At 35.4% G+C, this 10513-nt stretch overlaps 2 protein-coding genes across 2 annotated transcripts; both read left to right on the top strand.

Annotated features, from left to right (window-relative positions):
* Positions 1 to 107: 107 nt before the first annotated feature.
* LOC103313897 (hypothetical protein) lies at positions 108 to 6119 on the top strand. Its single transcript, XM_008198363.3, has 4 exons — positions 108 to 255; positions 307 to 784; positions 834 to 1045; positions 4615 to 6119. The coding sequence occupies exons 1-4, from the start codon at positions 170 to 172 to the stop codon at positions 4685 to 4687; spliced, it is 849 nt and encodes a 282-aa protein (XP_008196585.1). The 5' UTR covers positions 108 to 169; the 3' UTR covers positions 4688 to 6119.
* A 1966-nt stretch (positions 6120 to 8085) lies between these two features.
* On the top strand, positions 8086 to 9176 carry LOC656367 (protein charybde). The gene is made up of 3 exons (XM_962905.5): positions 8086 to 8247; positions 8358 to 8700; positions 8756 to 9176. Exons 1-3 carry the CDS (start codon positions 8202 to 8204, stop codon positions 8838 to 8840), a joined length of 474 nt encoding a protein of 157 aa, XP_967998.1. The 5' UTR covers positions 8086 to 8201; the 3' UTR covers positions 8841 to 9176.
* The last annotated feature ends 1337 nt before the right edge of the window (positions 9177 to 10513 follow it).

Here is a 10513-nt window from a genome sequence, read left to right on the forward strand (position 1 = left end):
AGTTACAATTTAAAAAAACAAAAATATTACTAAATTGCTATGCTACGACTTTGGCATGTTAATTGACAAGGTTTTATTGCTGTTGCAATGTTGGTTGCATAGCGATAGGTACTGACATAATTAACTGAAAAATAAATTCTTAGTAGGCTCCAGTCACTTTGACGTAAAAATGAGCAGCCGAAAGCTCTGGGAGAAGAAAAGCTCTCGTAGTTCTGTGAAATCGCGTTCTAGGAGCAGTTCTCTGAACAAAAACTTGTAAACTATCCAACTTTTGTAAAACTGGCCTCGAATTTTGAAAATTTCCAGACGTTCGATATCAGAAATTGAGGAAAATGGCGAGACCATTGTACGCGGAATTATGCACGAAATTCTGGAGAATTCGCTTGAAACCATCCAGAAACGGTACATGGAGCGCCAAACGATCAAATTCGTCGTCCATTGCGCCCATCAAGCCTTAACAAAAGCGCTCAAAATGCACTTTTACCAACACAATGACTACATTCGAAGTGCGGACTTTTGGGGCTCTGAGAAACGCATCGAGCCCTCATTTCCCGACTCTTGGGCGATAAATGAAATCCCGGCAACGAAAAACATCGCCGAGGAAGAGGAGCTAAATACTCTCAAGCGGATCCAATCGGAAGTTAATCGAAAAGGCGGAGAAATCCTCGTTGACTCGACCGTTGATCTCATTAGCGAGCCCTCGGAAAGCCTACTGGAGGATATTCGGGCGATTATCGACGATATAGTCGATAACCTCCCTGTAGTTTTCGAGGAAACCCCCGAAGTTGGTCACTCAAACCGTCTGACTCTAGATAAATTTAATTTTTTTGTAGAAACTCGAGCCTGTTACGAGTGCCTTTACTTTGGTCGTGGAGGGCCAGCAGTCCTACACCGACTTCAAAATGAAGCCCCAAATGTCGCGCATAGCCGCCTGGTTCCCGCCCACTGTCAAACTCCCCCGAATTGACCTCCCAGAATCGGGGAATTCCCGGCGACACAAAGACTCAAACGAGTCGCTAACGCACGAAACCCTCCCACCCATCAGGTGAAAAATAGATAATAATTAGATAATAACTCAACTTTGCCAAGACGTTGACGTTATATTTCCGAGAAATCTGCGCCAGAATGTATTTATAAGATTGGCAAATTCGTAAGGACGTTGCACCAGCTAAATAGTTTCATATCGCATCAAGCGCAAAAAAATATTTTCTAAGTGCGGAAAGGTCGCACTGAACTTTGATTACGTTTCTAGGTCATTTACGATAGTAATTTTATAACCCCACATTAGAAAAAAGTATTGGGAGTTTTACTAATAATTTTTGTATTTAGCTGCTCCACGAAATTATTTTCAAGATGGTGGCACTTCCGGTCATACCGGAAGTCGTCTCAACTTTCTTATTTTAAATGGAAGGCTATGTTTCTTAACGCGTTTTTGGAGTAATCGAGTCGGTTTCGAAATATTTGAGGTTTCTTTGAAAATTTTTAGATTTGCACCTTTCACTTAAAAAATTGGTGAATTTCCTATTTTTACGGATTTCAAAATCAAATTTGGAAAATTAAAAAGCCTATATTTCTCTCTCCTTCACTGTGTTCAAAATATTGTCAAAGAAATTAATAAAATTAAAAATTTTACGGTTAAGTTTGGACTACGGATATTTAAAGGTTAGGACACGAAACGACGTACAAATAAAACGTTCTCGTTCTTGATAGTTCTATTAATATCGCCAGAGAGCGTAACCGTTCCATTAGCGTTAAGTTTTCAACGCAATGAATTCAAAAAAATTATTGCATTTGTACAACGATTAGCACAAAGCAAACAAAAAAATACAGCCAGATGGAGCATTAAATTTTCAATAGAAAACTATAAACATACTGCAAAAATTTTATCGTAAACTATACAGGGTGAATGAATAGTGGCTTATTTCTTAATTTCTATATATATGCAACCAATAATACTAAAATATTTTTGGTTACATCTAGCAGTGGCGCAGCGAGGGGGAGGGGCTTTTTCTACTTCCGAATTTTCTATAAAAAAAATACCATGGTAGGAATTGTTTTTTTTTTAATTGCTTACTGTTTTTGATACTACACTCTTTTATCTTTCTGGTAATTAGAAAAAAATAAATATTACACAAAGCAAAAAACACTGAAAAGCTTTATCTTCTTCTTCCTTTATTTTCTAGGGCGATTGATTTGTATATATTTTTTAAAATAATTAGCATAAACTTAACAAAAATCAAAAACAATCACCGCCTATAAAATAATGCAGGAAAAAGATAGATAAAGCTGTTTGTGTAAAATTCTCATAATTTTTGTAGCTACAAAATGTGGGCTATACAACAAATAAACTTAAATTTGAAACATATTTTTTACATTACTGCACAAAACAAAAATAAAAATTTCAGCAACACATTTATTAATTAATTAATCATAAGTAAAAAAAATTGTAGAATTCTAAAAAAATCATTTGTACAGAGCAACATATTCAAGGACGTTATATAACCTCCTTGAACATATTTAACAGCAAACCCTCATTTCTTATTTTCTGTATGATTATTAGTTTTTACAATAAAATTATACTTTTACGTAGGTAAACTCCCCTAAACCCACTATTCACGCACTCTGTATTCAAAAAAATCAAACGTTTACCATGGATTAATTATACATATAAAAAAAAACAATACCTTAGAAAATTTTGCTAAAAATAAATAGAAAAACCACTGATAATGGTCTTATTTCATTTCGCCTTTTTCGGTTACTGATTAAAAATAAAAAAGTTTCCTCGAATAACACTTGCTGAATTTGGCTAAATAATCGCCAAATTAAACCGAAATACGTGGAAACTAAAGTTTTTTTTAGCTTGTTTTGCTCGATTTAGCTCGTTTTTGGACCAGAAACTGATTTATTTTGCAGGAATTTGTGATCAGAACAAGCCTCATTTGGCTCAACTCTGAGCGAAGTTTTGAAGTAAGCCGAGTGATACAAATAAAAAATAACATCAATTTCGTTTGTTTTTGCGATTTCTAAGCTTTTTTGTCAAGTCTTTGCAAAATAGACAAACGAAACAATTTCCTTCGGATTTTCGAAAAGAAAACCATAGTTCTGAAATCTTAACCTTCAAAATTTTGGGCTTACTATAATTTTTTTAGAAATTTGAAAACAACAAAAGACAGATCTAAGCTTTCTCTTTCAATTGAGGTGAAAACGATTTCAAAATTTATAAAAATGGTAGCGCTATAAATTTTTGAATTGAAAGGTGCAAATCCAAAAAAAAGAATTAAAGTAAAAAACTCCATAAATCCAAAAACGCATTAAAAACATAGTTTTTCATTTAAAATCAGGAAGTTGGTACAATACTTTTAATGTGGGGTTTAGACGGAACAGCTGTAGAATTAAAAAAGTTTGTGCATTACTGGTTGCCTACAACACCACCTAAAAAATGTTGGAAAGTTGTAAATATTTACCCCCGCGATTCGATAAACAAACTAACAATAAGCCAATATAAAATTTTCCAATTCTCGTGGCTTGTTTGCGAAAAACTTGTGTTATTTGCCGCAGTTTGTATTGCTGGTTGCCTACATGTCGCATCGATTATCGTCGATAAACCCATTTTCGTTTAGTTTTTGATAGAGAAGAGTCAATAATTGAGATAAAGAGGCGAGATCTGTGCCACCACAAACTTAAATATATCTAGCCTTGAACACAAACAGCTGCATATTTTTGTTGAAACATTTTCAACATAGGAATTGGCATCGTGCCACTCCACGGGATATAATTAATAATTCAACGAAACAAGAAAAAAAACTAGTAATTAAATTTTCCGAGAAAAACACACGGGTACCAGGCTGTCTGATTCGGTCGCGTTGCCAAGACACTCGGGCTTTTGAAATTTTGCCCAATGGTAATAACACCATGGAAATTTTTCGACTGTGTCAGGAGGAAATGGGGTGCCATTTGGGCGTAAAATCGCATGTGTTGAAGGTCGTAAAGCTCAGAAGGGAGCAGTTATTTTCACTGTTGGGAGTATTTTTACAACCGGACGTTTTACCTTCTTAATCCCATTATAAAACGGGTCGTAATAACGAGTCGGGTATTTTTTATCCCCCGTAATTAAATAAATCTCACCCCTCTTGCGGCGATTATTTTTAGTATCGCTTTGTTTGCGTGATTTTATCGTGTGCCAAGTTGTGTAATAATAGCGTATTTTTTCGTTTTGCTTAATTTTGAATTTGTTTGCTATCATCGATCGGAACAAGTGGAACGACGACCCGAGTTGATATTTAAACATCCTAAAGGCTAATGCTCCGTATTGAACGTGGATAGATTTAAAAATTTATAAAAATGGAGCATTTTCCCCTTGAACTTGTCTCGTTCACGTTTTGAAGAGTTCAAACGAGTTTAAGGAATTACCATAGGTGGTGTCACATGTAAAAAGCGCCGAAAAAATTCAAATCGAAGGAAATTTTTCGAAAACACGTACTACGGCGACTATATGAATTGTAAATCGGTTCAAATTTGAAATATCGCGTGTTTGAGTCGCCGATTAATATTGATGGAGGCAAGGAACTCGAAAAATTATTGAAAACGTGGGTCTAATGAATGTGTTTGTTCCAGGACCGATGCCAACTACAGATGTCTCTCGGGCGCTGCGCCGGAAGAAAAGGCGAAAAAAACGAACAGAAACTGATTTTTTCCGAAATAAACTCGACACTTTCTAATTCTTGTTTTTACCAAGTTCGGTGTACGCAATTGCGAAATGACACGTTCGGATATTACATTGACTTCTTTGGTAATAACCAAGCAGGAAAATATTTACATATCCTAGTTTTAGTTTCAATTCGTCGATTTTTAATGAAATTTTGAAAGGTTGTGAGTCATCGCGTCTAATCTTCGGAGTTAATTTGCTTTCTTGTTCTTGCTTTTTTCTGGTAGCCTCAAGCTACAGCACAGATCGCTCGCTGTGTTGTGGAAATTTCCAGAGCCGGCGCACGCAACTCACCTACGTTTTTTCACTCATCAGAATTATAATTTTGATTGAAATTAGCTCTTTATCCCGGCCGGCCGGCGCAAAAACCGACTTACATAACAACATTTGATTTTTTCTCTTCGTGCCTTATTTCAAACGCTTACATCATCGCAACGAGATGAATAAAATTAGCAGCGGAAAATTAGTGAAACAAAGAAGGTGAACCAATAAGCAAGGTCGGATCTCTTGACTTTTGGTACCGAGAATCAACCACGAAGCGAAATGCCAAAAACCCAAAGTGGTGCAATTATTGTCATCGATGATTAATGCAATTGAGATAAGATAGCGACTCCTAAACCAACGCTACCTTATGGTGCCGCCGCGTCTAGCAACAAAACCGATAACCTTGTAGAAGCGTTTAACCACACCACTTGCTATTATTGCATCATGTTCATTATGTTTATTAGAATTAGAACGGCAAAAATAACCATTTATCGACATTTCAAACGAAAAACAGAAACAAGTCGGCCAAAGATGGCTTAATGCGTTACTATGCTATTTTTTATCAGTTACCACGTTACTATCATCATTCGACAGTTTTTGGTTTCGTTACCGTGACAATGACGTGTCCCCTTTGGAAAAAATTACAAAACTTGCATCATTTCAGAAATCTACCATTAATCATCAATTCATCATTTGCTACGTACGGTCACACCATAAATTGGAAATTGGGTGATTTAAAACGGTTTATGTAAATATTCATGTTTTTTTGTAGTGGATCACTACGAACAAAATGGTTTATTTGTTCCCTTAACAATGGTCAAAAAATATTTTTTTTGTTGGTTACCGTTTTTTTTTCTATTGAACCTTCCGGTGGCCAAATTCCTACCCAGACAGAGATTACTAATTTCATAAAAAATGAGACTTAATTGAAAAATAGTGCAATTTTTTGCGGTATTTTTGAGTCCATTATTGACTTTTAAAATATTGAAAAGTAAATAGTTTTTTGCAGGAGCAGTAGATATTAACCCAAAAATTATTTAGAACTAAATATACAGGATGTTTCAGAAATGAGCTACATACTTTTAGCTACTGGTGATTTTGATCGAAACTTGTGTAATCGATTTTGCTTAGTTTTTGAAATAATCTGTTTTTTTTAACTTAAAAAAGTAGGACTAGCTACTTTAAAGGGAAAAGTTCGAACTTTTATCTGTACTACGGAGAACTATAACTTGGGAAACGAATCGAGATACGAAATTGTAGGAGTTTCTGAACCCAAAAAAATAGTACGGTGGAGCAAAAATGAGGGCGCTTCGAGCATTATACAGTCAAATCGTTTTAAATTAATTTTAATTCAACCAATTCACCAATTACTTGAAAAAATATGCAGAAATGTTGAGCTCTGCATTCTTAACAGATTGGGAAAAACTGCCGACTAAAATTTTTATGAGAAAAACTAAAAAAAAAATTATCTAAAATTTAAAATTTGCGCTTCGTCCTTATTTTTCAAAACGCTGCAAATACGGTTAAAGATACAGGAAAAATATAAGAAACAATTTTGTAGAGAATTGAATTCCCTTTAAAAAACTTCACGAGACCATATCTCTATCGTCAACAGTTTAGGCCCCAAAGACCTTCAAAGACGGATTTGTTTCATTTTACCGGTGGTCAAGTAACGGAAAGTTAATTTATAATTAAACTGTAAAAGATAGTAATGTGGCATCGCGGACTTTTTTATAGGAAATTTAATTCTCTACAACTTTGTTCCTTACACTTTTATTGTATCTCCAACTGTATTCTCAGCGTTTTGATAAATATGCGACGGTGCGCAAAGAATTAGCAATTTGCGTTCCACCTTATATTTTTGCGAACGCTGCAAATACGGTTGAAGATACGAAAAAAGTGTAAGGAACAAAGTTGTAGGGAATTAAATTTTCTACAAAAAAGTCCGCGACACCATATATCTATCTTCAACGGTTTAGATAGAAATTGACTTTCAATACTTGATCATCGCCAAAATGAAGTAAATCCGTCGCTTGAGCGTCTTTGGGGCCTAAATGATTGAAGATAGGGATGTGGTCTCGCAGACTTTTTTGTAGGAAATTTAATTCTCTACAACTTTCTTTCTAACATTTTTTTTGCATCTGTAACCGTATTCGAAGCCTTTTGCAAAACGTGGGGCAAAGTGCAGATTGCATTATGTTTGTGTCTTGCTATTGAGAATTTAACGCTCTAACAGCCTGTATTTTTTTCAACTTATTATTATTAATTTAGATGCGAAAATAAAAAAGGTGTTCAATTTAATTTATTCAACTTACAGCAAACTCCCTTATTTTTTAATTTTTCTGAATGTAGTAAGCTAAAAAAATATATCCTGCAAGTTTCAATTTTCGTCTTTAAAGTAATAAAAGTCCTACTTTTCCGAGACTAGTTTCTGTGTAATCAATTTTTTTAAAAAGCGTGTTTTCGTCAAAAAAAATCAAATTTCAAATATCAAGCAAAATCGACCAATAACAATCCAAAAATGCAAAAAAATATAGGATGTTCCATTAAAAAAAAACAAGTTTGTATTGTAGCTAATTTCGGAAACGATCTAATAATACGTGAAAATAATTTTAGGTGAGTCAAGTCAGGTCAATAAAGGTCAATCGTGGACTTTTTCAAATCGTTGGAGACCCTGTATGTGATTGGTTGCAATTTTTTGTATTACGTTACCAATGACGTGTCATTCGAGACGAAAAAAAATGAAGTAATACGTGCATCAGTGCACAAATCGAACTTTAATCATCGTTTCTTGCGTCAATAAGTTACCTGAAATTATCACCAGAAAATGGAAATGGGGTAATTATGGTAACCACGGAAACTTCCTTCCGTAGCAATGGTTTCATTCCTATGACAATTAATGCTTCTCGCTTACTGTTTAGATTTGTGCAAGATGCTTAATTTCGATAAATCAATATTTAATGATCTCGTTGATTTTGAGCGATTTCTTATAAATATAGATAAAAGGCGTAAAGTTTTGTGCGGCTTTGATCACGTAGGCCATGCACGGTGCGAGAATCCCCGATTATCGCTCGTTTAATGGTGGGGGAAGTTGGCGCAAACTTATATAAATACCGGCACAGCTGATCTTATTGATAGTAGGCCAAAAGTGTATCGTTTTGCGTCCACAGGAAGTTATTTCCTGGAACCGGCTTTTTTTTCTCACTAATTTTTTTCTGTGATAAGGGAAAAAATGGAAATCATTACTTTGACCAATCAGTTCAACAATAACGTGGGAGGTGAGTGAAAACCGCCGGTGACCCTATGTGACCTCGCTGCGCTCTTAGCAACAAGAGTTTCACTTCGCCTTGCTTTCTTTTTGTGATTTTTTCGATTTTTTTCGTTGCAGAGAGCGAAGTTGTGCTCGATTCGGAGGTGCTGGCCGTCGAGGCGCTGGCGAAGCGGTTCGGGGACGAGCTGAAGAAGGCGAAAAGGGCGCACTTCGCCTGCGGCGAAGTGCTGCTGCCGGCGGACCTGACTAGAGCTCTGGCGAAGGACGTCTTGGCGAAGGCGGAGACGGAGCCCTGCGGCCTGAAGGGCTGCACGATTTTCATCAACTTCGAAAGCGGCGAAGAGAGAAGGAGGCTCAGTGTGGTCAACTGTGATCCTTCGACGCCGACCACTTTCGAGCTTTATTTGACGTTAAGACAGAACGTCAATGGCTGGAATCACTTCCTGCCGCAGTTTTTAAAGTAAGTTGTGGGTTTTTGACTGGGTATGGAGGCTAACTGAAGGCTTGTCTTGCAGGAAAATGACGCGGAGCGGCACGGTCATGATTTCTTCCGAATACGATCTTCAGAAGAAGAAGTTGTACAGGTCGTACGACGACTAATGCTTATGTACCTTGATGGAAGAAAAGACTGACTGCATAAGTATTCGAATTTTCATCATTTCATCGTTTTGTTGTGATATTAGGTGCGATACGACGGCCTGGGGCCCCCCATTCGCCACGACTATCAGTATTGTGGGCCCCAGACCGAGGATCTTAGCGATCTCACTTGTACTCGACTAGTTCTTAGTTAGCGTAGTTTGTAGGATTTTTATTGTTTCTCTACGACTAAAATTGTGATAGTACAGATCCTGTACGGTTTTTATATTGTAAACTATACGATCACGTTATTATGTAAAATAAAAATGTTTACTAGAAAATATATAAATTTTAAACGTGTTTGCTGAGTTTTATTGGCCGGCTTAAGCCTGAAATAATCAAGGCTAAAGAACGAAAACATCCTATAAATAGACCGGCATCAGAGATAATGAAACATTATTTTCATTCGCCAAAATTAAATTTATTGCCGATTGAGCATCGGAACCGGTCGGACGTTGTAACCTGTTCTGGGACCTGGTGACCTCGGTGGAAATGATCATTTTTGATTTTTCACCCCCGATGAGGTGACTCGTGACGTCCAAAATCACTCAAAATTTACAATTCACCTTGGATTATGGCAACAAAAATAGTGAATCATTTCGCACGCTCAATATTCATTTGATGTTTCAAAACATCGAACTGAATGGCAAATTTATGGTAATTTCAAGTAAAAGTACACAAATTAACGTATTTCTATTATTTCCTCGTTCGCCGCTAAGTGCGGCAATTTTGCGGTGGAAAAAAAATTAAATGTTAAGTACACTTCCGAAGTATAAATCGTAAACGCCAAGTAAAATAATAAGGCTATGAAAATAGTATGTTTAGTTACTCTCCTCTAAGTATCTGCTATTTATACAGGGGGTGACCCAGAGGTGTGTAATCGGTCCGTTATTTTTTTGCCATTTGAAATATTGTCATGCCGTTTTCGATATCCGATAGATCTACTTCGATTCCACAAACTAAAAATATTTTTATTATGTTGTATACAGGGTGGTGAACCAAAGTTATGTTTTTTTTTTTAATAAAACACCCTATATATTTTTGCATAATTGGATTCCATGCGAAAAAATAATGTCACTTTATATAAACTATTATAAGTCTATCTCTTTTCGTTTCGGAATTATTCTACTTTTCGTTATAAAAAAAAAACAACTTTTGAAAGATCACTGCGAAGTCGCCTGTAAATATTTTCCGACAAATTTGCAACAAGAAAACTTAGTATAACCATTAGCAAATGGTCGACTTTTATTTAAGCATGCAGGTATTGTACAGGGTGTGAGAAAAAACAAAAAGTTAAATAACTCAGTTTTTTTCAAATGGAACACCCCGTATTTGTTCACATGTATCGATAGCATTTTTGAAAAGGATTCTAACGATGTGCATGTTTGCACAGCAAAATTAAAATATTTCTCGAGAATTTATAAATATAAAAAAATATAAATATAAAAATATAAAAAATATATTTTTCATTACAAGAAAATATATTAAAAAAGAAAATATATATTACAATATATTACATATATATTATATATTACAGTATATTACATATATATTATATATTACAAAAAAGTAGTGTGACGTGTAAAAAAATACATGGTGTTTCATAAAAAAATGAGTTATTTAATTTTTTGCGTTTT

Source organism: Tribolium castaneum, chromosome 6 (assembly GCF_031307605.1).
Source record: "Tribolium castaneum strain GA2 chromosome 6, icTriCast1.1, whole genome shotgun sequence".
In the NCBI taxonomy this organism is placed as follows: Eukaryota; Metazoa; Arthropoda; class Insecta; order Coleoptera; family Tenebrionidae; genus Tribolium; species Tribolium castaneum.

Excerpts from the sequence above, each read along its gene's own strand:
- LOC103313897 (XM_008198363.3), top strand. The coding sequence starts at position 170 with ATGAGCAGCCGAAAGCTCTGGGAGAAGAAAAGCTCTCGTAGTTCTGTG. Across the intron at positions 785-833 it reads TTTTCGAGGAAACCCCCGAA|AAACTCGAGCCTGTTACGAG; the intron begins GTTGGTCACTCA and ends ATTTTTTTGTAG. Across the intron at positions 1,046-4,614 it reads GAAACCCTCCCACCCATCAG|GACCGATGCCAACTACAGAT; the intron begins GTGAAAAATAGA and ends TGTTTGTTCCAG.
- LOC656367 (XM_962905.5), top strand. The coding sequence starts at position 8,202 with ATGGAAATCATTACTTTGACCAATCAGTTCAACAATAACGTGGGAG. Across the intron at positions 8,248-8,357 it reads GTTCAACAATAACGTGGGAG|AGAGCGAAGTTGTGCTCGAT; the intron begins GTGAGTGAAAAC and ends TTTTCGTTGCAG. Across the intron at positions 8,701-8,755 it reads TTCCTGCCGCAGTTTTTAAA|GAAAATGACGCGGAGCGGCA; the intron begins GTAAGTTGTGGG and ends CTTGTCTTGCAG.